The sequence below is a fragment of the Carlito syrichta genome, unplaced genomic scaffold, assembly GCF_000164805.1.
Source record: "Carlito syrichta isolate Samal-C Ts95f unplaced genomic scaffold, Tarsius_syrichta-2.0.1 Scaffold288018, whole genome shotgun sequence".
NCBI classification, from domain to species: domain Eukaryota; kingdom Metazoa; phylum Chordata; class Mammalia; order Primates; family Tarsiidae; genus Carlito; species Carlito syrichta.
The window spans coordinates 213,981-240,179 of record NW_007232114.1 but is presented as its reverse complement, the minus strand read 5'-3'; the positions used below and the strand labels follow the sequence as shown (position 1 = coordinate 240,179).

At 35.8% G+C, this 26,199-nt stretch overlaps 1 protein-coding gene across 6 annotated transcripts in view; it reads left to right on the top strand.

Annotated features, from left to right (window-relative positions):
* The window catches only part of MAPK10 (mitogen-activated protein kinase 10), a 145,177-nt gene that overhangs the window by 45,501 nt on the left and 73,477 nt on the right, over positions 1-26,199 (top strand). For 4 of the 6 annotated variants that reach the window (XM_008053277.1, XM_008053278.1, XM_021710076.1 and 1 more), the window contains exons 3-7: positions 14,286-14,415; positions 18,875-18,933; positions 19,825-19,963; positions 20,674-20,839; positions 23,339-23,410. In XM_008053277.1, coding sequence (XP_008051468.1) covers positions 14,286-14,415; positions 18,875-18,933; positions 19,825-19,963; positions 20,674-20,839; positions 23,339-23,410 — 566 coding nt within the window. The remainder of the gene's footprint in view (positions 1-14,285; positions 14,416-18,874; positions 18,934-19,824; positions 19,964-20,673; positions 20,840-23,338; positions 23,411-26,199) is intronic. The other 2 variants (XM_021710075.1, XM_021710077.1) reach the window with 2 other exon arrangements.

Here is a 26,199-nt window from a genome sequence, read left to right as displayed (position 1 = left end):
CTTGAAACTGCAATAAAGCTGTAGTTTATGATTAAAAACTGGGGAGAATTATAGTTCTTGTAAAAATATAGCAACCAGTACAGATGCTAAGATAAATCCCTGTCTAAGCAGGCCTTTTCCTAACTGCGTTTTCAAAACTGATATAGTAGTCTTGAAATGCAGTTTGGGTTTTATTAAATCCTCAAGTTCAATCCCACATTCTGCAGTGATAATTCTTCATGTTTATTATTTTCTATACTTCACCTTGACTCTCAAACTTTCTGTATGCCTGTTAGCCAGATAATAAAAACAAAATAGATAAAACCACCCACTAAATCTTGTTTGTATATGCTTTTCAACTATCCAAATGAAGCTAAGTTAACTATTTCAACAGCTTAACATGTTTGTTTCTAGAGGGAGTGAAGCACTTGATTTGATATGAGTACCTTATTTTCAGTAATTCTTCAACCCCTCCAACATCTACAATCTACAATCTGCCATTATTTTTCATTTCCTGACCACCATCACGTACTTATTTCCTTCATCCACAGTTTTAGATGCTGTGTCTCATATTGTAGTCTTTCTTATGTATAAACTTTCACTATCTTCCTCTATTCCTTCCTGGTAACACTCAAATGCTGGTTAAATCCAGTTGGTCATTAGGATAGCTGAACAAGCCTGGATATAAACATCCGCGTTGCCTGGTGTCCTAAATTTAAAACCAACAAGATTAAGTAAACCTTTATCACTGTCCAGAATCTCTAGTCTATTTGCATTCCTACATTCCTAGGTGACAATTTCATCTCTTCAGAGTTTTCCCCAAAACTCCAACACCTTCTTTCTCATCTTCTCTCTTCACTTGATGATCTTGTTCCTATTTCACAGCAAAACTAAAAACTAAACTGAATAATATCCCTATGCTCCTCACCACTGCCACATTTACCTGCAGACTGACATCTGAACCCCTTTCATCTACCATCCCTGTTAATGCTATGTGCAAAGTGTTTTATCCTCTACTAGCCAATCTTGTGCTTGCAACTAGAACCCACTTCATTTGACCATCTCCAGAACATTTCTTCAGCAATTATTCCTTCTCTTTGCCATTATTCATATTTCCTTAAAACTAGATGTTTCTATCAGCATCTAGTATTTCCTTCTTTTGAGCTAATATTTTGGTTTATTTGAATTTATTCAGTAATCCTCAATATGTTACAGTTCTTTGGGTATAAGAAACTTAGCTTGTACTTTTCTATATTTACCACCTTAGTAGCAAGTTGTTGCTTGATTCTGTAACATATGATATAAATTATTAACATTCAAATTTAACCTTCTGTGAAGTCTTTTATTTTATCCAAATAAAAACAGAGTAAAGAAGAGACATGGTAGAAAATCAGTAATTTTTTTTTTGAATGAATGAGATAAGAGTTCAAAACCATCTTAAATGACCTTGATTTTCAAAAGTGACTATTGGTTCAAATTAAAAAGAAATGCTACGATAGAATTCCATTTCCCTGTGGTGCTTAGTCAAAAGACAAGGAATGGTACTATTTTTATAATCCCAGGGGACATGAAATATAAGTGTTCACATAGTTTTATCTATGTAGCAGTTATGGTGTCCCAGAATAAGATAAACACACACACACACACACACACACACACACACACACACACACACACACACGTTTTCATTTTTGCCAACAGCGCAGAAAGAACATAGGCGAGAAAAGAATTTTAGTGTTAAAGTGAGTCTTGCACATTTTCACCTTTTACCAAACTCAGACTGCATCACAAAAGATTACATAAATAAATATTTTTTCCATTTTTGTGCTTCTTCCAGTCTGCTGCTTTGTGTTCCTAAACTGAGCACACACAAAACCACAAAAACAGGATGCAGTAGGGAGGGCTGTTAAAACCAGCTGGTCAGGAAATCCATTTGGGGTCAGTGAACTGGTTATTAATGACACCAACCAACAGGAAGAAGGTGGAGAGTGCAAGAAGGAGACATGCATTTAGGAGGAAAATCAATACTCTTATTTGATTGGTGTGGTACTTTTTAGATAATTGTGCAAAGAAGTGTAGTCTCAAAGTTGCAATCTTAGTTTAAAATCCATAGGAAAATAGGTTATGTGAGAAGAATACTATGCAGAAGAAACCTTGACTAAACAATCTTCATGTTTATTTAAAACAAACAAAAGCCGATAATAACAATTACAGAATTTACTAACCATTTTTCTGGTTTTACCACATGTTTCTCAAAGACGTCGGTCTTATCAAAAATTAATGTGATTTTTCTATGCTTTTGGTTTTTAGTATTTCCTGGAAATACTAGAATTTTTATTTCTTTAACAAACACAAGGAAAGTTTCAATAGGAGCAAATTTTATCCATGCACTAATTGTTTCATGAGTATATTACTTGACCATTCTGTAACTGTTTCCTTATCTCTACTAGCTTTCTAACTTTCTGTAAAAATACAGCAAGCTAATATTAATATCTGTTCAGAAAATAAGTGTAAGTTATAACTTTTAACATGAAATTTTTTTTGACTATCAGCTCTCAATTATCTAAATAAATATATTATTTAACTCTTCATTGACCAAGTGTATAAATGAATAATGGAATTTTTAAAATGAAAGGTATGTATTCCTACAAGTATAAGCTTCAGTCACCTTCAAAGTCCTCTCCGTTTGATGCAATACACCTATGGAGATGCTTTTTCCATTGCTCAAAACAGTTTTTAAACTTGTCAATTTTGATGCCTTTGAGTGCTTCTGCTGTTTCATGTTTCACCTCTTCCACATTGGCAAAACATTTCCCTTCGAGGAATTTTTCATCCAGGGAAACAAAAAAAAAGTTTCCTGGGGGCAAGATTAGGTGAATAGGGAGGGTAGGACATGAAGGTCATGCTATTTTTGGTCAAAAACTGCTGAACACTCAGTACCGTGTGGGCAGGTGTGCTTGTAAACCACCCATCATGAAATGGGCAAATGCTTGAAAGAATCTCCAAAAAAATTCACTGAAGCTCAGCACAAGGCTAGCTGGTACACTGATGCCAGTGCTACACTGATGCCTGAGTTTCTAGAACAGCTTTTAACCTAGCAAGGGAAGCCTGTACTACAAGGGGCCTGCCCTCCAAAAGATAATTATGGGGTTTTTTTAGGCCCTTCTCATCTAAATCAGGACTTTTGAGAAAGAGATCTTAGCTTAAGAGATAAAATCTTGACATTTTGTGTAACACAGCATTAAGTTAATATATGCTGCTTAGATTATTTAAATTTTTGTCCTATAACTTATACAATGCCTTTTTTCTAACATATTTAAAGCTCTGTAAGTAAATATTTAGCAATAGTAAATATAATTTCATTCAATAAAAATGTTGGGGATTGCAGCCATTAAGGAGCACAACTTTGAGGATAGAAAAAAAATGCATTAAAAAGCAGTAGATGATAAGCATATTACAATTATGGTATAGATAAACTGTTGCAAAGATAGAATTCAATTTCATAAATGTCAGCCTCAATAATGATTGGGCAGAGGAAATGAAATGAGAAAAGATAAATAGTAGACAAAGAGGGACAGAGCAGTGACAAAGGAAAGAAGTCCAGGGGCGTAAACATTAGCTAATATACATTTTTTTGGAGGCAAGAGATGTCAGGAGTGGTGCATCGTTGGCAATGCTGCATCAGTTGTCAGACTGTGAAGGACTATCACAAAGTCAGAAGCACTGTGCTGGGGCAGGCTTCAAGGAAGAAAATGCAAGCCCATGGGCTAAGCACTGAGGTTTATTTCTATTATAATTATATGTCCTGTGTACAGGATCCATTTGTAACCTCTGTGGGTCACTAAATGGTTCTCAACAGTTTTACAGGGCTCAAGAAATAATACTAACCTGTGAGTCAAAGGAATATCTTAACGTCTTTTTTTTTTTTTGAGTTGGAGTCTCACTCTGCTGCCCAGACTGGAGTGCAGTGGCCGCTCCTGGCCACTGCAGCCTTGACCTGCTGGGCTCTGGCGGTCCTTCCACCTCAGTCTTACGAGTAGCCGGAATTTAGGTCATTAACTTTAAATGTAGCATATACTTACTACAAGGCTAGTATGAGAGTCACTGGCTCATTGTTGAGTTTCTTGAACATATAAAGATGATACACTCTGTAAACTCTTTTACTCTTTAGTTAACTCTGACATTATCCATGGGCTGATGCTAACCTGAGCTACCATGTAGGTTTGTAAGAAACATCTGGTTATGATAAAACAATTCAATACAAATCATACTTTGAATTTTATTGCTAGGAAATGCTGAAGGTGGGATGTAGCCCAGGAAGAGCAGTTCCTTGGTTCTGCCTCTTTTGTTTTGGGGAAGCTATGTGCAAAAGCTTCTTTAGCCAAAAGAACAGTGACGGTGAGCAGCAGGGGGCCATATTATTTATCTCTAAATGGGGAAAATTTTGGCAGTAAAAGGGCATACCAAAGTATATGATATTGATGGTTATAAAAGTAGTGCTATTAAAATTTGTTATAAATAAACATTCTTAAAAACTAAAGTAAAAATACAATGAACATGTTAAAACTTATTTATATTGATTGCCTATAACTATTAAAAATGAGAAAAATAAGGACTCGATATGTTCAGTAGTATGGGGTGAGGAGAGTCTGTGAGAGGAGCCCTGACTGTTTGTCCCCGAACCAGCCCTGGCTGGTGCAGGGAGGATGTGGCCTGAGCTCTCCACAGCTGCCTCTTTCCTGCTTCTGAGTCGGCTTTTAAAAATGTTGACTCAGTGTTCTGGGCCACTTCTTACTGAAAATATCATTACTCTTGATTACTCTTGATACATCTCAGGTATTTTAATCAGCTGAAAGTTATTGGCCCTATCTTTCTACAATATGGTTTCACTGGTATTTTTCTGAAGTCAGTTTTTCAATGTGAATTTATTATTTTTAAGCTTTTTTGAAATTTCTGGGGATTTTCAAAGTTGCATGTTATGGCTAATAAATTTAAAATATTGACACACTCAATACAGATCATAATATCTTTATTTTAAAAATACTTTCTAAAGAGATTAGGTATCTGGTAAGAACAAATTTTGCTAAGTTGAAAATATTCTCAATTCTAATTTATTTTTGTATTGTAATGTAAAAGTATTTCATCTCAATTTTTTTCACAGACACTGACTTTCCTCCCTTCATTTAGAGTTCATTTATCCAAGAAATAATTTTATAAGACAGAACTTGTCAAATAGATTGTCTGTAATTATGGTTTTTTGAAACTGTTTGTCAAATTTCGATGCTGAAAAACTGTAGGTCTTGTACTTTCCAGACTCCAGAATTGTAGGAAATTAATTTCTGTGGTTTATAAGCTATCCAGACTAAGGTATTTTGTTAAGTAGCCCCAAAACCAAAGACATGAAGCTGCATGTGTTAAATCATTGTTTTGGGGCACAGTCTTCTTTACACTCATATTTAAATTCTATATAGACTGTAAATATTCTGAAATTAGAAACTTCACCAGGTCTTACACAGAATATAAACACATCCCAAAATTAAGAACTCTATTGAAAGATTATTCTCACAAATTAAGATATTCTAGAGCATAATTAATTATGGAATCTCAAAATTAAATCTTGTCCTCCCTCTGAGAACTCATATCATTTGATTTTTTTCAGTTACTTTCTTGCTTCAGTTTCTTCCAATAAAATCTAGTGAGCCTCTAATTGTAAGTTTTGTTTATAATAATAATAGCTACCTCCTAAAAGTTTCAAGAGCTAAAGTATTGGAGTACTCCATTTATTAAGTGCTATGATTAAATATTTGCAAGTGATTTTGCAAAGCAAACACATCCAAAATTTAGATGATTTATTTAGAAAAAGTATTTTCAATCAGAATTATAAGGAGTGCCAAAAAATATGCCAATTATCATGCTGTAGAATTTTTTATTTTTTGATTTAACATCAGCTTTGTCTTTGAAATTTTGTAATAAAGTATTTCTAACCATGTATTCATAAAAATATTTGTAAATCTTGGCACCTACATCTTCTGTTTTGATTTGTAGAATATTGCAATTTGTTTGGGTTCAGTGTATTCACATATTTGTACCACAGACAATTCAAAGTCAATTTCTACTTCATGGATTTCTTAATGTGGTAAGAGTATTGTTTTTCATATGATTACGGTCTGTAAAAGTGTTGTATTTGTGTTATTACTGAGAAAATAAGTAATATATCTCCAGTGTCAACATTTTTAACTAAAATATGATAGTTTTCACACTGTTGTCAGATTTTAACCTTTGGTAGAATACTTCTATAATCTTTACTTTGAATCATTGGATTGGACAAAAAAAATATCAAACTAGTAATGAAATACATTAATTTTCTATTTGAAGCATTTGATAAATGATATAAAGCAGAATAATTTAAATGCTTACAAAATCATTTCTGCTAATGGCGGCAATACATTAACTTAACTTTCCGACCATATCCCCAAAACCTTGAAATTGCTTAACTTTCTGACCATATTCCAAAATCCTTGGAATTGAAATTGAGCAAAATTAATGTTGAAGAACAGTCATTTGATATAAATGATGATTCAAGAGTAATCTGTAAATGTCTTTTTTTTTTTTTTTGCAGTGCTACAGTCTTAATGTTTGCATTTCCCCAGTAGATACCTAATTAAACCTAATCCCTGATAGACTATTATTCACAGGTGGGGCTTCTGGAAGGTGATTAGTGCCCTAAAAAAGAGATCTAGCCCTTCTAACACGTAAGTTCACAGCAAGAAGGAGCATCTATGAGGAACAAACACTCACCAGGCCCCGAGTCTGCCAGTGTCTTGGTCATGTACTTTCCAGACTCCAGAATTGTAGGAAATTAATTTCCAGATTAAGGTATCTTGTTGAGTAGCCCCCAAAACCCAAGACATGAAGCCGCATGTGTTAAATCATTGTTTTGGGACACAGTCTTCTTAAAATCATTGCTAAATTTGAAATAGATACTGGTATTCTTTTAGGAGATTTTTTTTCTGGTTTTCATTTGGTTGTAAACAAGAAAACATAAGAAAAGAAAGTTCGGCATATAGCACTTTAATTAGGTAGGCAATTTCAATTTTATTAATTTATTTTTGTTGGAGGTTTTATTGTAAAGTTAAAAAACTTTGCTAAACAGTAAGAAAGTAAATAATTATAGATTTATATCACACAATAAATAGCAAAGTTAGTGTAACAAAGATGTCTGACTACTCCCCATATGCTTTCTAGCAAGAGTGACCAGTGTCTGTATCCCTCATGTATTTCACATCAAGCCAAAATGTAATTTTCCAAGGTTTTTCCTTATCCTATCAGATGACTGCCTGGCAACATTGTGGATTTTGTAGGTTAAAGCATGGGCTAGATCTTAAGTGAATGGTCCACCCAACAGTCAGTAAAAAAGCAGAATGGTCATGAGACATTTTATCACAGAGATCAAAGAAGAGCAAGCTAGCCAGTCTGCATGTACTATAACACCTGCCGTTTCACTGAGATGAAGCAGTTCCTCTATGGGAGTCTTCAGTTTCTTCTCTAATGTCATCATCTTGATTTCCAGGAATTGCCTTGTGTCTAGGATAGCCATCTTCTTTCTATTGATCTAGTTTCTGGGTTGATGAACTTGTTAAGCTGGTCCCACATTTTTCATCAAGGTATATAGTCTTTGTGTAGGCTTCCCTGTCACTAGTTTCCTGAAGAGCTGTGAAACACTTGTTCAGTTCCTAGTGTTTTGAAGAGCAACTGCTTTTGACACTGTCTTTGAGAGCTTGGCTCCAAGCCCTCTTGTTGCCCCAATTTAACTTTGTTGTCTATCAGATGCAAAGTAATTTTAATAAAAGACTTTATAACTGAACTTTGTCATCTAGGTTAGTTGGTTACACAGATGAAATGGCTTTTCTTGATGTTGAGCTTGGAGTCTAGCCGCCTTTATCTACAATTGGATCTTACCTTTTGCTTAGAGAAGGATCCAGGTGAACATCACACCATATTGCTGTCTTTGACTGTGAGTTATTGCTAGTCAAACACCATATTCCCCAGAAGGCATACTTTCAGATAGTGATTTTATGCAGGAGATTTATTAGGAAGTGTTCTGGGAGTCAATCTCTGTGGGAAAAGAAGGAGGAAGAGGAGATAGAAGTTCGACTGCAGTGCAGTCTCAGTGTAAGCCTCCTCTGAGCCTACTGGGAGTTGTGAAGAGGCCTTACCAGCTTTCCTGGGTGGGGGGGGTGAAGTGGCCAGGCTTTTATAACCCCATGCTCATCAGTTATTAAATAAAGGCTGTCTATGAAGAGGCAGTTAGGTTAGGCAGCTCTTTTCAGCTGAGGTCATCTACAAAGTGGGGTAAGAGCTGAGGGACTGTCTGCCAGCATTATGCCCAGCACCTGGCGTAATAAGCCCTTTATTCCTGATATGGAATCCTTATGCATCACAGCACCTGCAATGCTGCCCTTTGATGTACTAATGGAATTCTTTTATTACTGACTGTTTACCCTCAACACTCTGAGAACCAATTTGCAGAAAATCAGAAGGCACAAATGCCTAGTGCCTACAAAAATCATAATGCACCTCTGCAACCTAGATAAGCCTACTTTTATGCTTTCTGTTATGTGATATAATGAATATCCTTATTACTTAAGTCATTATTAGTCATCATTCTATTGCTTGCCATCAGAAGCATTCCTAACAAATATAATCAAACTAGTATAGCCCAACCATTCAATGACAAAAATAATAAACCAAAAATTCAACTTGACTTTTGATGTGGTGATTAAAGAAGGCTTTTCTGAGGAAATATTTGGGGCTGAAACCTGAGTCACAAGATGGGGTTAGCCAAGTGAGGATGCATGTCGAGCATTCTGGCAGAAGGAGGAACAATTATCAAAGCCCCAAGGCAGAGGTGAGTTTGGCAGATTCAACAACATGGTTCTCATGGTTTCTAGTTCAGGCCTTTGAAAAAGTTGAAATGGAAATGTGGGAACATGGGAATAGAGCAATGAAGGGTACTATTATGTCCCAGGATAGAATTTGGCTTGCTGGGCTATGGTTTAAGATATTTAAGATGATCTAATGATCTTTTGATTGTTGTGGTTTAAGAGATAATTTTTTTCTCATAATGCCTAGGGATTTTTTTCTTCCACAGACATGTTAATATTATTGAGCACATTTTAAATGTGAAAGGGAAGGGGCACAAGAAATATTGTTAAATAAATGATTATGACTTAGGAGGAAGAACATTTGTGTAAGAGGTTGCCTTCAATTGCCAGAAGAAAAAAACTGATGAATATGTTAAGGACAATTATTTGTCTGTAGGGATGAGTATATGTTTTATATAAATACATAAAAACAGGGTGAATATAGCCTCACAGCATCATCAAATACGGTACCGTCTGTGGCCTGTTGCAAGTCGGTTGCACAGCAGGAGGTGAGCAGCGTGCAAGTGGTGCTCTGCCTTCAGTCAGATCGGCAGTGACATTAGATTCACAGTAGCACGAACCGCTTTTTGAACTGTGCATGCCAGGATCTAGGTTGGATGCTCCTTGTGAGAATCGAATGCCTGTTTATATACTCCCGTGTCCCCTGCATCTGTGGAAAAACTCTCTTCCACAGAACCTGTCTCTGATGCCAAAAAGGTTGAGGAGCACTGGATTAAATGACAGGAGTATAACAACAGAAGGCTATATCATTCTTTTATAAATAGTAGAAGTGGGAGTATCTTGGTACCGTATGTAAAGAAGCCACTGGAAAATCTTCAGCAAAATGACTGAGAAATTGCTGGAAAATCTTCATAAAGATTTATCTAAATTTTTACCTGCTTAAAGATTTAAAAAAGGGGGAAAAAAGTAAAATTCCATGAATCAAGATTCTTAAAAAAAGAAAAAGATGACTCAAGAGTAATGGAAAACTTTCAGACATCAATTTATGACTGTACAGCATCAATGATGCTAATTTGCAGATGTATTTGCTAAGATTCTGCTAGTCATCACTGCAGGATTGCAGAAAATGGGAAAGATTGTAGTGTCAGCCGGGGTTCAAGGCAGAAGACGGGAAGTAGGCAGAGATTGATTATGGTAAATGGGTGCTTGCAAGTCACTGGAAGACCTAGAGAAGTGGGCTGTAGTCTGGGCTTCTCGGAATAACTCCAGGGCTAGAGAGCTGAATCACCAGAGAGCTCCTACCTCGGAAAGAATATCAGAGCCATTGGATTTTCAGATTGTATGCTCAAAGCTGAGATGAGGGCATCACAGAGCTGGGACTGTACATGTGTTGCTGCTTTGTAAGTAGCTATCGCCACTCCATTATGCTGTGTACTGGGGACTGGAACCTGGAGTTCATTGTGGCCTCTGCTAACTTTCCTCTCATCAAGGAATCTGGAGAGTGACACGAATCATTTCTCCAGAAGAAAATCTGTTGTCTCCACAAGACCTTGCTTGCCAAACAAGAAATGTCAGAAGATGATGACCATCCTCACCTCTGCCTTGCAGGTTTCTCATAAGGGCATCTGCAGGACCTTATTGGAATCCACAATGCTAGCCACAAAAGCCTCTGGAAAGTATATACCTAAGTCTGAAGTCTCTTTAATACATAAAGCTATGACACAAGGGAGTCAACTGGAAATTCAGTGTGCCACACCACGGTATTCTATACAACTGCAGACAGGCAAAGGTTCTTATTTCTTTAGAAGGAAAAAGAGATTATTATTATTTTTTGAGTCAGGGTGTCACTCTGTCAGCCAGGTTGGAGTGCAGTGTCTTGATGATTGCTCACCACAGCCTTGACCTTCTGAGCTCAGGAAATCCTTCTGCTTCAGCCTCCTGAGTAGCTGGGACTACAGTCATGTGCCACCATGGCTAATTTTTAAATTTTTTTGTGAGACAAGTTCTTGCTCTGTTGCTCAGGCTGGTCTCGAACTCCTGGGCTCCAGTAAGCATCCTATTTCAGCTTCCCAAAGTGCTGGAATTACAGCTATGAGCCACTGCGCCAAGTCAGAAGAGATACCTCCTGAACTTGACATTGGTCTTGGTAGTGATTAAAAATGTATCATGTAAGCCATTAAGGCAGGGTGCAATGATCACTGGGAATAGAGAGTTTATTAAAAACTAATCATACCAGATAGTTTATCAATGTGGTAAGCAAGAACTATAGGGCTTTAATGTATTTAGATTTTAACAAAGCTTTGCTTTTTAATATATTTTATGATACCATAAGACAAAATTTGAAATAAGTGGTCAAGATGGTGGCACAGTTGAATGGATTTGTAATTAGTGGAAGACTAAACACTGTTGGTTAGTAGATACATGTCCAATTATCACACATGCTATAGGAAAATATACTTTACACTGCCCTACATTACATAACAAAGCAGGAAAGAATACTGATTTAAAACATAGCAACAGTCTTCATTTATTGAGATCTCACTCTAAGTGAGGCACTACAGATACATTAACTCCTTTACTCCTTATAGCAACCTTGTCAGGTTATTATTATTCCATTTTAAATACGAGGAAACTGATGCTAGAAAGTGTAAATAACTTGCCCATACTACGCATCTAGTAAATGGCAGAGCTGAGATTCATACCTAAAATTGCTTCAAGGGGGAGATATCAGAGGGAGAGGAAATGCCAGTGTTTCTTGAAGAAACGAACTAGTTATTTCCTTGCCAAGAAACCACAGAAGGTGGCATTTCTATTATTCCACATGAGGTAGGAGGTGATCCACTGTCTTGCATGACCTAGTCAATATCTCAGGGACTCAAATTCACATTGAAAATCCTCACTAACATCCCACATTTAAAGCCAACTGTTGATTTATTAAATTACGAGAAATGTAACAGTCTGACCAAATATAAGCAATATCCTTACATATATTTTCTGAAGGATAGTCTGATAGCAAAATGTCTATAGAGGGTAGAATCAGACCAGATAGACTCTGATCAGAATGCTAACCGGCAGTATGTTCTGACAATCACAATATCAATCCAGCTGACTGGATCTCTGAAACTACCTGGGGAGGACACGTTCTAATTTGGCCAAGCAGTGGCAGAGTTTACCTCTCTGACTTTTTTGTATGCCTTCATGACTGTTGGCCATTTTTTGTTTTTCTTTTTTGATTCCAGCTAAGTTAATTTTAAGACTCAGTCCTCGGAAACCCCTTGGGTCCGCTCACACTGTGGGAGTTTTTTTGTCCTCTCAATAAATCCTGCTTTCTTAAAAAAAAAAAAAAAAAAAAAAAAAAGATTCAGTCCTCTTTAAGGTGGTTGATCGGTTTTCTGCTGATACAATTACTTAACTTTAGATAATAAGTTTAATTCCCATATTTCCAAATTAACGATTGTCCTTATGCATAACCTATAAGATGCATGCCCATTTGACACTTTCCTTAACCTGTGCTGACCTTGCTAGGTTAAAAAGAGCAAACACAAGAACAGAAGTACCGGTGCTAACATACATAATGTAATAGCAACACACTTTTTAAAAAGACAGTATTTTATTTAACATAGGCACACTACAAGTTAATCGCTTGTAATATTATTATCAAAGAAGCCAGGACAGACTTAGCTATATTAACTATGTAAGAGTAGGATTGTTGAGTGAATGAGTGCGGGAATGAATAAAGAAGTTGCTAACTCTACCCTAATCTTCAGTAACAATCTAGAGTAGCAATGTTTATTTAGTTCAGAGTCCAGATTTTCAGAGAATATTGACAGACTGGAGTTAATTCAGAGGAAACTGACCAGATGGTAATCAAACTTAAAACCACATTCTGTCAGATGGTGATAGGACCCTGGTGATATTTAGCTTAAGAAAAAGAAAAGGAGAAGGAGTGCTTATGCTTGGGCCAGTCTTGTGCTGTCTTTTAATAGATTTCAAACACTATGGTTAATAAGGGAAGGGGAATACTTTATTTTAAGTTGTTCTGAAAGACAGGACTAACAGTAGTCAGTGTAGACCACAGAAAGGCGATTCTGTTTACCAGAATGGTAGCATTTCTGTTCTCAAAGCTGTCTAACCACAGAATGAGCTGCCTGGATATTAATGAGTTCCATGTTTTCGGAGGTACACAAGCAGAGACTGGAGAAACTTTTGGTGAAGATATTTTAGAAAGAAACAGGCATTAGTGAAGGCATGGAGCAGATGACTCTAAGAATTTGTTCAATTTTATTCTATGAATCTATCAATGTCTTATGGCACACTAATTCTACTTTTGGCTTTTCAGTTAGTGGCATGAACCTTCAGTAGTTCATGTTACTTCCAATTCAATAGATCAATTGCAGTGGATTCTGGTTTTGCATTCCTTCCTAGCAACGAAGACAGAACTCAGCAAAACCCAAAGTTGCGGGAATGAACACACATATCTTGTGAATGCATCATTAAGTGTAGTGTCAAGAAGTCTCTCACTTTCTCATTTGTTCTCCAAACCCGTGTATTCTGAGTATGAGAGAAATAGTACTACAGGTTTAGACTGCTTTCTCAAAGCATTGCAAATTATCATTCACAAGCCGTTTGAAAGCTTCAAATGTCAACAGCATTTATTTTTGTCTTTGTTTTTAAATGCAGTTATTTATGTTTCTGAAATTCCATCTGATTGTATTTCTTATTTGAGCTTTATTATTGTTCATGAGTACATGTTGATCATCAACCCACCTGTGCTTTCATGGCAATTAACATCATACCTTAAAACCTGGTTTGGAGCCAAGCTCCGTGGCACACACTTGTAGTCCCAGCTACTCAGGCAGGAGGAAAGCTTGAGCTTAAGATCTTGTTCAAGACCAACCTGGGCAACATAGTGAGACTCTTTCTCTAAAAAACACCAGTTCTGGTGAATGGGGAGAGAATGAGCGTTCATTTAAAATAACCAAGGAACAATGGAGTTTTATAGGTAGGAAAAACCCCACATATATTAATAGATGGGAAATTCAACCCAGAGAGATTAAATGATTTGCCCCAGTCTCATGGCTAGTGGGACATTTTGGCACTTTTCTGTCTTGTCTTTTTTTCTCCCCCCTCTCACTCACCGATGTAATTATATGCTGTATTCTTGGCAAGATCTTTTTCTTCTTTGTCTCCTCCTCCTTTACCTCTTCCTCTGTTCTGCCTCTTCTCTTCTTCCTCTTCCTTCTCCTCCCAGTCACTCACATCTCTACTTACAGCCTGATTGACATGTGACCTGAGGAGATGGCGTCTGTCTGAGTAGGCTTCCAAAATAGTATGTTCGTTTACTGGCACCCTTAGTTAGGTAGACAGGAGTTCTAAGAGACTTATTGTTCTTAATTCTGGGATTCTTTTGGATTTCTGCAGTGCTGCATATGATGCTGTCCTTGACAGAAATGTGGCCATTAAGAAACTCAGCAGACCCTTTCAGAACCAAACACATGCCAAGAGAGCATACCGGGAGCTGGTCCTCATGAAGTGTGTGAACCATAAAAACGTGAGTTTCATTATTTTTAAACCTCTGGCGGTGGGAGGCTGTGAGGTTGGAGGAAAAAAAATTGTATCCCTACTTGAGCAAAAAGACTTCCTTTACTTTGCAATTCCTGCCTCTTAAGACTGCTTATTCTGCCCATATGCTGCATTTGATTCCATTGTCTTCAGGGTAGCTTTCTATTTAAAAATCCCCTAAAAACCATGTGACAAGAAGGGAATGAACTTTCTAGATATTTCCCTGTTAGGAAATCAACCATATTTGGTTATCTTGCTCCAAAGTAACCAAAGAACTTCATGGTTTTCAAAAAAGTAACAAATAAAAACAAAAATACCCTACAGAATAAAATACTAAATTTATAAGTTACATTTAATTACTAACAAATGAGGATGTTCATTTATCATATTATCTTCTTTTTGTGTTAGCTGTAGTCTGGCGGGGGCCTCTAACTATTCAGTGCATATACTATGTGTCAGCATCCTGTTTTGTGTTGGGGTGGACAAACATGAAAATATATATTTTTACAGAGCACATCAGAACAGGATCATCAAGAGTATTTTCTCATTGGAACTCAGCTGAGTAGGCCATAAGAGGACTTTCCTCCCTTCTAAGCCCTCTAGAATCCTTTCTGTGCTCCAGTTCTTCTTAGTAAAGATAAATAAGAGAGAACCCATTATTTTAATGAAAACTATTATTATTATTATTTTGAGTTGGGGTCTTGATCTGTTACCCAGGCTGGGGTGCTGTGACCCATGGCTCACCACAGCCTTGACCTCCTGGGCTCAGTAGTTCCTACCCCTCAGCTCCAGAGTAGCTGGGGATACAGGCATGTACCACCACTCCCAGATAATTTTGTATTTTTTCTAGAGATGAGGTCTTGCTATATTGCCAAGGCTGGTTTCAAACTCCTAGGTTCAAACATCCTCTTGCCTTGGCCTCCCAAAGTACTGAGATTACAGATGTGAGTCACCAGGCCTGGCAATAATAACTATCATTAATGCTCATAAATACAATTGCAATCAATATATTTTATTACATATAAATATATAATAATAAATTATAGATTTTCATAAATAAATTTTATTTTATTAAAATAAAAATAATACTTTTATTATAAATAAAGTTGTTATGAAGTTTCATAGGTATCATAGCTCTCTACAAAGTTCTTCTTAAGTATGAAAACACACAGAATACATGGAACTATCCATGGAATTTTATAAACTAGGAATCTTGTCCTAAGGCTAGTCATCTGTCAGTGGCACTGAGAAGAAGCAAAAGTATGTGTTTAGTTGAAAAATATTTGAAATACGGATATGTGGATTTGGGTCCCATGACAGCATTTCTCGTTTCCACTATCACTTTTTAATGAAGTCATTTGACAATTATTTGTTGGATGAATGAAATGTGTCTGGCACAGATCTATTAATAGATGCTCTGAATCTGAGGGTGTGACTGAGAAGAAAACAGGACAGAGGGTTGGGGGAGGGACACATCCCTGCCCTCGTGGAGCTTATACTCTATGCATGAGAGAAGGGCTATCCACAATAAGAAAAGTCAACATGTGGTGCTCAGGTAGTGATAAGTAAAACAAAGCAAAGAAAGAAGACAAGAAATGCTGGTTAGTGGTGGGTTTAGCTTTACACTGTTAAATAGGTTGAGTAGCAAAAGTCTCACTAAGAAAAGGACATTGTATAAAATGTGCACCAGTCTCTAACATGGTCATACAACAAACAGGAGACTTCTAGAAAGGAATATAGAAATAGTAGAAAGGATGACTGCTAAGAAGAACTGTATATTAAAGTAATTTGTTCTTTATTGTGTTAAATAAAGGCAGGAGCAAGATTAGCCACGTGGACAATGAAATATATTTTGCGTAGCAAAGAGGATGGAACAACATAGGCAATGAAAAATGTATGAAAGCAAGCAATAAAGCGACTGTAAGAAAAGTTCTCTGTACATATAGTTCTAGTTTCCTAATCCTCATTCCAGACCCTGTAATGTGATACAATGTGGAGAAATGCCCGTTTACTTACCAATTTGAGGGTCTCATGCTCCCCATTCTTGACTAACTTTAAGGACTCAAATTTATAATACCTGAAAAGGAGTCCCAAATTGCAATGACAATTTGTAAACAGCATTCCACCTGCTACTTACCTTTTATGTGTGTATGGAAGAATGCATGTATGCATAGACGTCTACAGAAATACATTTCTGGAGCTTGTTAACAGAGTAAGTTATTGCCAAATGTAAACTTCACATTAGTATTTTAATACTCAGTGAAAGACAGAAGACAGAACTCTCTTACTACTGTGGCAAGGAAAACAGTAATCCCATTAAATCTTTAACAATGGTGTAGAAAATCTATTTAGAAAGTGAATACTCAGTACTAGGGACTGGGGTGATTGTGGGCCATGATAAATATTGATTCACATCTGTGTGTCTCAAGACGCTGGAATAAAGAACTAAGTTCCATTCCTGCCTGGAAATGGTTGAACTAAAATGGAAACACCTGTGATGATCTCCTTCTGAAGACATATTTTAAAATCGGTTATTAGTTAGCAATTAGAATTTATAAGTGAGCAAAGAAAGAACAGAGGAAAAAAATTTCAAGGGAAATCAGAGAAGATAAAGGAGAAAAAAAAATAGGGCATGAGAAAAGGGAAAATAAGAATGCACAATAGAAATAGATCTTGAGAAATTACCTTTTAAAATAATAAATAGCATTATAAAAATTATAATGCTATTTTCTAAATTCATTAGATTACTTACTTTTTTTTTAACCAGGTGATATGGATTAGCATGTTTTCATTTTTAAGGGGGTGTTTGTGGGAATGTGTGTGTATGTGCCCTATGCACAGTCTCCAAAGCTTTTGTTTGAACAAATATCAAAATGAAATAAAGTACCAGATTGATAAAGTACTAGAGAGACACATAGTCACTGTAGATGTTTCAGTGAAAGACGAACCTCAGATATTTTCTTTTTTTTTTTTTTTTTTGAGTTGGCGTCTCACTCTGTCGCCCAGACTGGAGTGCAGTGGCCACTCCCGGCTACCGCAGCCTCGACCTGCTGGGCTCTGGCGATCCTTTCACCTCAGCCTTCCAAGTAACTGGAACTACAGGCGCGCGCTACCACACCCAGCTCATTTTTGATTTATTGTAGAGATGAGGTCTCGCCAAGTTGCCCAGGCGGGTCTTGAACCTGCGGGCTCAGGCAATCCACTCACCTCAGCCTCCCAAAGGCTCGGGATTACAGGCTGAGCCACCAATATTTCAACACTCACTGCAACTAAGTTTACAGAATAGCAATATTACAAGTTTTAAAATATTTTGAAACAATTTTACTTCTATATGAATATTTCACACTGCATTAGAAGAGATGCTCTTAGTATTTTTTTTTGAAATGTTGCAACCATTGCTGTGTATATATATATTTTTCTCATTGAAAATATAGAATGGTATTGTGATTTTTTTCTCAATGATTTCTCAACCAGTAGAAATGACTTGAGGTAGAAAACATTTCAAAAAATGACTCAATTTCTCAGGTGTTTAAAATCATTTTATTTTGTTTTTATTACTCCATATGTTTTTATTTTATTTATGAATTTTTCTGAACTTATTTGATGCTTTGAAGCTGTTTAGATCTTGAGCTTGTATTTATACATTAAAAAAAATGCTTGCAACTATCTTGTGAGTAGAATATTGTTATCTACACATTTAAATGTCCATTTCCTACTGGTACATTAGTATAGAATATTTAGCTGGAATAACATTTCAAGTTATTTATTTATGCAATCTATGGAAATGTGACAGAGGGTTTTTTTTTACACAAAATTTACTTATGTTAGAACGTAATTTTTTTTACTAGCTGATGTATAAAATAACTAAAGGCTAAAACAAAACATTTTAACCTGAATTTAGATGCATTTTAAAAACATTTTCCACTAAATTGATGTCATCCTTGATGCACTCTTCCCCACACATGTCACTGGAACATTAAAGTAATATTTGAGAGTGAGAAATAAAAGAAACTAAAGTAACAAACGCATCATGAAGCAGAGAACACTTAGTTCACCTGGAGGAGAAATGACCCCTTGCTAGGTCTTGTTGAGAGTTTCCCAGCAGCCTCTCTTCTCTCACATGGCTTTTCCTACATTTTGTTTAATCCCGCAGCCTATTTACTACCACGAAGAAACACATTCTAAAGCTCTATGACAATTATATATCTCCTCTCTTTCCATTGCAAAAGAAGTTGAGTGTTTTAACTGCATTATTAACCTGCAGAGTATACGTTCTTTCAGAACACTTTCTGTGTTCTGTGAGACAGTTCTAATTTTTTTTTCCAACTTTTCAAATTCTACCACAGCACTAGTGAGTGACTTTGAGTTGGAATAAATACAGGTTTAAATATACTTTTTGAATAATCCACTCTCTTTTCTCTGTTCCTTCCACTCTTTCTTTCCTCCAGATTATTAGCTTATTAAATGTCTTCACACCCCAGAAAACGCTGGAGGAGTTCCAAGATGTGTAAGTAACAAAGATCATGAAGGAAGGGAAAGCACAGCACTCAGATACCTTGGAGGGAAAAATCACACACACACACACACACACACACACACACACACACACACACACACACACACGGGGGAGGGGGCGGGGCGGGGGGAGAGAGAGAGGAAATTCTTTGTGGAAACCAAAGGGAAGTAAGAGCTGAGATCAAATGAAGGGAATCCAGTGGCAGGTGGAAAATATTCTGCTTGTGGTGTTACTTCGTGGAAAGACATTCTGTCTCTTTCTGGCTCCATGACTCTGCATGCTTTGCTGTTCCACGTGCTTGGTTCAGTCAAGGAAGGCTTCTTTATTTATTATTATTAACTGATTTCATGAACTTTCTAGGATGAGCCAAGTTACCTTGAGAAATAGTAATACAACGAACATGATGCAATGTTTTTTGTTCTTTATTTCTATTTTTATATTGCCTTTGATTTTGTGCAAGAGTCACCCTACAAGTTTAGTGACAATAAGCTGAGGTAAGGAAGTGATTCCCTAGTTGTTGTCTTTTTTAACAGAGACACATGGAATTTAAGGCAAGAAGCTGTTCTTAATTTTTTTTCTATTTGTAATCAAAATAATTGGGAAAGAGTCTAGAGAATACAGGGAAAAGTGAGAACAAGATGAAGGTAAAAATTATACAGGCACAAGCCACACAGTAGTAAATGCTGCTTCTATTAGCAACTTTGTGGTAGCGTTCCTGTATCTAACACACATGCAGTACCCAGAAATTCTCACATTCTTGATTCAGTCAAAAGCAGAGCTGGAAAGTTTAGAAGACTTCAGAGTTAGGAGAGGATTCTGACTAACTTGAAGAACATCATAGGTCTTGGGATCTAGAACTAACATTGTGGATTTCCCCTCTAGTTACTTAGTAATGGAACTGATGGATGCCAACTTGTGTCAGGTGATTCAGATGGAATTAGACCATGAGCGAATGTCTTACCTGCTGTACCAAATGCTGTGTGGCATCAAGCACCTCCACTCGGCTGGAATTATTCACAGGGTGAGACACCTACTCTAGAAGTATAATTAAGATGCCTTTAGAGAAGAGAAGAGAAGAGAAGGAGCAACTGTGGATTGTGTTTTCTATACAGGGGGCTTGGTTACATATAATAAACGCCTTCATTTCTTTGATAATGAAATTAGCACATAGTTCACTAGTGTGTAGAAGGAAATTTTAGCTCTACTGTAGTTGATTTTGTTCAACATTATGTTTCAGCTTATTGAGAAGCAGTTCCTGAGAAATTTATGCTTTCTAGCTCCTTGATTGGCAGAGGTCATATGTATAGCTGAAATATGACAATTCATTCCATAATTTGTTTCTGGCAGCATAAAAACATCTGCTCTGACCTGTTCTTCTGTCAGGCCTAGAAATGAAATATAAGATGAAAGATTTATGTTGCCCTAAGGAGAAACCTAACAGATGACAATACATTTTTTTCCCCCAAAACTGCTTCCCAAGATGAGCCTAAATTGTAAAAATGGTAATACAGTTCCCTTCTGAGTTTAAAAAACTTCCTGAGGGTATATTTTTTAAAATCTGAAAACTAATACTTAAATTCTTTGTAGCAGTAATTATTTGTCTTCTACAGGACTCTGCAGGTAAGGGGGCCTCCATTAGTATTCTTGCAAGGTTTGTTGATTGAGTGGATGGAAATAACATGTTTCATTTGACACCGGCTTTTAATTTTTTTCCCTTGTTCCTATTGTCAGGATTTAAAACCAAGTAATATTGTGGTCAAGTCTGATTGCACGTTGAAGATCCTAGACTTTGGTCTGGCCAGGACAGCAGGCACAAGCTTCATGATGACTCCTTACGTGGTGACACGTTACTACAGAGCTCCCGAGGTCATCCTGGGAATGGGTTACAAGGAGAACGGTAGGGTGCTTCTGGGTAGCAGCAAGAAACCTTGACTCAAATGGGCTCACTTTTGAGAGAGCTGGGAGGAATCTTCCCCTTCATGCATCTGACTTCTTAAAGCAGGGCTGTCAGTTTTCAGATTCAGAGTTTTTTTTTTTTTTAAATTTAGTGCTACTGGTAAGAATTACTCATTAAAAATGTGAACGATGTTTCTGAGAAGTCAGCTTTGCTTGAAGAACACTAGAATGTTAATAGCTAGAAAGAATTGTAAATGGAGTCTGATTAAACAGTCAAGTGGATACTGATTAGCACACATGCTGTAGATATGGAGAAAAAGTGCTATTTGGGTTGCAGCTCAGCCCAGAGTAGTGTGAAAGCAGGAAGGAATCTGTCTATTGCATTGAATCATTTGACTTTTATGTCACACTTTTGATTGATGGTTTTAGTCCTAGGGAAAGGGGAGCAAAAAGAAGCCACAAATTCTCAGAGTGAGAATCTTCACAAACATAAAATAAACAGCCAATTGAAGATAATCCAAATTATTTAAGTTGAATAAGAATTTCTTTAATACTTTAAGCTGCTCTGTAAGTAATATTTAGAGTAGCAACTACCTAGTAAATCTTTATGAATTTCAAAATGCATAAAAAGGGAAAATATTAAATTTGACCCTACTGCTTTCATAAAGAAAATCTAATATTCATGAATACTTTAAAATAAAAGGTATAGAAAGACTTTTCAAAATGTATTCCAGTTGGATTTTATTGATTAAAATGAGAGTTAAAAATACATGTTGGAGAGCATTGCTATATATTATTTTGATGAGATTATCTCTTAGTAATGCACCATGTTAAAAAAACACAAAACACTTCCAATATACTTAGGAATGAAAATAGTTTTAAATTAGGTTTTTATATATGTACATATATATATATAGATACACACATACATACACACATTCAATGTGTCTTTCACATTTATTTTTATGTGCTATTCTGTTTGGTAACTAGCAGCCTATTTTTATAACTTCTATAAAAATAATTCATATATATGCATAGGTGCCGTAGGGTACTTACATTCCCTGACCACTTTACAAAAAAGTTTACAAAAACTCTGTGCTTTCAGATGAGAAGACAGATAGTACTTTAGAGCATTTTTACAGAGGAAGGGAAAAGTCAGCTCCTGAGGTCAGGTTCACTTTGGGGGGCAGTGTCAGGGTTCATGGTACCTTTTTACTTGGAAAAGATGACTTGGCTTTCCTCCCAAGGCAAAACCACATCTTATTTACTCAGAAAAGAAGAAATTTGTATATCTTCTTTACAAGTTATTTTTAAAAAGTCAAAGGGGAAACAAAGAAAAGCCAGGAATCAAGAATGTGCAGGAGACTCACAGGTCTGAATTTGCCTACTGGGCTTTTTGGACCTTGACTGCAGAGACAGCAATTATTAAAACCCCTTTGCCTCTCCTCGCTAGAAAGAGCTGTAAGTTTTACTGCTTAGGTGTTTTGGCTTCTCTAAAGTCCATGGAGAAGGTATCCCTGCACCCTGTACTGCCCTCCCACTGAGGGAAGGAAGGTTATCATGCAGAGAAACCTGCTTGCTCCCACACCAGGTGTGCCCTGCTGTCCCATGAACCTAACCCTGCCTTTCTTCCTCATGGAGCAATTCAGCCAAATGTTTCTGCCCACAAGTCCCTTTGTCCTTACTAAAAAGCGAATTGGAGGGAGGTGTAGATTGGTGAGGGAAGGTGAAGTGTGTTTGTCTAACAAGTGTGACAATTTGGAAATAAATATACATACATAACAATTTTTAACACTTTTAATACCTTTTTTCACTTTACTTCCAGATGGTTCCTTTATACATGTGCTAATTAATCATATATCTTTTTACATAAAACATTTCAAATGGAAACTAAAACTGATGTTTATTTACAAGGATAACTTCTGAAGGACAAACTAAGTACCAAATATTCAGCCTTTAAAACATAGTTCCAGTCATTTCCTAGTTTTTTTGGATTTGGTTGAATGTACCTTATTTTGGGCAAATGAAGGGGAGCGTCTCTTGTTGCCAAATTCCACATAACTGAATGGAATAGAAAATGGAAATGGCCACCCTTAGAGATTAAAATGGTTTTCTGTCCGTCCAGCAAATGGCATCGATATTTGGTGGCTTTTAGTCATTGCCTGCCATGGAAAAACTTTTGGTTTAGCTGCTGCTTTTTCATGTCATCGGTGTCACCACTTTGTGGCACTGCAGAGGCAATCTAAGGCACCCATAAAGTAATGTTTTCTTAAACCTTAATTTGCAAAAAAAAAAAAAAAAAAAATTGCGTTCCCTTACTAGACACTGCTTATGTAATAGTGTAGTGCTGGTTTTAATTGACCTGTTTGCCAACTTTTGGTGGGAGGAGAAATTGTACCTTCTAATCAAACTGTTCTTTTTCCTCCTCCTTCAGAAGTCGATTATCTTAGTTAACTTTGCTTTCCTCCCTTTCTTCACTACCCTCTCTCTCCTGTTCTAGTGGATATATGGTCTGTAGGATGCATTATGGGAGAAATGGTTCGCCACAAAATCCTCTTTCCAGGAAGGGACTGTATCCTTGTACCTTTTGCTACAGCTTTTACCTGTTTTGTTCTCTCTCCCTTTAAACATACAATGATTTACCAGGAGAGTAAAGATAGAAGCAAAAAGTTGGGTAAGTGGTGTCGTTGTAATAAAAAAAAAAAGTGATGATTTCTATAATCTGACCAGTATTGAAGACTACCAACCATGATGATTTCTTTTAATTAAATTTTCTATAGTCTTTTTTCCTTCTTAAATTATTTTCTTGCCTACAACCAAACATAGCAATGCTATTTTTTTCTCCCTAAATTACAGAGGCCACCAGACCTCCAATGATTAAAATATATTTATTTTTATATGTACTTATTTTTATGACTAGTCACTATTTGCAAGTCATTTTCCATCTCCTTTCTAAAACTATTTATGTTTCTACAACATTTAGGCATAATAATTTCTCTCCTTACTGGCATCTTAAGCTTCTGTCTTTGATTTAAATTACTCTTGACACTATATCAAGTCTTTAATAGGCCAATATAGCATATCCTTCTCAAAACATAAACTTCCATATTTAAGAACTGTACTTATGATTCATATTGCCAGAGGTCAGGTGGATTTAAAATAGGCTTCTCTCACTTGACTTGGAGATGTGACATAGACAAAGATACTGATTTTTCCAACCAAATTTAGAATTTTATAAATTTAGTAGATTTGAGTTCTACCACTCAGTCTTGCAAAAGAGTCCATCAAAAATGTCCTGGAAAGCTATTTATGATTTGGAATTATTAAATGAGATGGTATATTTTTAAAATTAACAACATTTTACTCTCTAATAAAGATATATATATTTGCATTTGTAATATGTAGACAATTATTAACAGTAGAATATACTTTTATAAATACAAAAATACCTTCCTACAAACACTAGTGCAAATCTCAGTACAACAATAGTTGACAACCTTGACAATAATAGTGCAGTATTGAATTTGGTATATTTATTACTTATGAATTTTTTTTGGAAATTGGCAATAACCATGTGGTCCATAGCTCTATTAATTATTCAGTTTGATTGATAAGAAAGTTTTACTAAGGAATCCTTTTATTAGGTAAGAAAAGTTATGATTTTTATTTAAGTTAAAAAAGGACAATAGTACAAAAAATACTGACTTAATAAGTTGACAATATAATGAACATGCATTTAGGTAGGCACCTATTCATTCTGCTGGATATTAATGAGATGTTCTCTAAATTCCACCAGCAATGAAAGAGTAATGACATATTCTAGAGTTGCACTGTCTAAGTGATGACCATTAGCCATGTGTGGCTATTTAGCTCTTGAAATTGTTTGAACTGAGATGTGTTATATGTGTAAGATGCATACCAGATTTTGAAGATATTAAAGAAAGCATGTAAAATATATCACTAATATTTTTATATTGATTATAATAACATTTAATATAGTGGGTTAAATATGTATATTTTAAAAATTAAGCTCACCTGTTATTTTTAATGCAGATATTAGGCTTAAAATTGCAGGTATGATTACATTTGTGACTCTCATTTTTCTATTGGACAGTGCTGGTCTAGAAAATGAGAAAACCAACTTAGCAGCCTTTTACTTACAACCAATCTTAAAGTCTTAAATCACTGTTTGCTCCATGTTCCTTTGCTATCTATAGGGTAAAGTATCATTTTCATTGATGATTTTTATATGACTACTTAGGAAAATTCCTTTTACTTTAAATTACTTATTTGTAGTTTGGGGATCAATTATATACCTAATGTAGTTGGTTTGAACATTATTACAATACACATTCGTATATAAAGTATCAATTTTATTCAAAAGTGGGATTTTTTTCTTTATGCTTTTGCCTTTGGAATCTAATATATTTTGGACAAAAAAGGAACCTCTCAATCAATACTCAGTGTGAAGTTGCACAGTCATATATCTATAATGCACTCGTAAGTGGAAGAAAAAGCTATATGATTTCTTATTTTCATGTGACATTTTGCTACATGTCACTTGATTGCCACCTAGCAGTGTTGATCTCTGAGAACAAATTCAACTCTTCAGGCATTCATCAGGATTGCTTTTTGCCTGTTTTGACAATGTTAAAATTAAAAACTAATAAAATTATGAAAAGTAAAAATATTTTTTAACTCAAGCTAAACCCTCACAGAACAGACAAATAAAGATAACAGCACCATACTGACAATTCTGCTTTCTTGCAAAAATTGTTCTCTTGGAGGTCCCCATTTTTCTTTTATTCTAGTTTGTTTAAAAAAAAAAGTTTGAGACTGAAATTAAATTGTGCAAAAATCAGTACAAAAAAATGTATATCCCTGATATGTTTGATCCTAGAAATTTAGATAATTTAAAATACAAAAAGTAAAGATTGTGATAAGGGTTTGCTTTCTGTATTTCTTCATCTCAGGTGATCATTATATGGTACATCAGTTGTTGATAGCCTAGTGCCATATGTGATAATGACCTTGCATAAGGATCATTTTATTTTTACCTAAAAGTAAAAGAGGAAAATTACATAGAGACATTTACAGTGGAAAACTTTTACTTAAGATAAATTTTACTTAAATATAGGTAAATAATTTCCAGTGAAGTGAGTTAGAGGAAATGCTGTCTTTTAAAAAATGTCCATTTTTTTCCATTTCAATAAGACTTGTTTTTTAAAATTTTGCCTGTAATGAAGATTATAATTTAATGTTTTAAGTTTTGGCTACCTTAAAAGATGTAGACATCCCCAGTAGACAGTGGACTATATGAGATTTTTGAGTTTTGAATGGAATTGTTTCAGTAATCTTTAA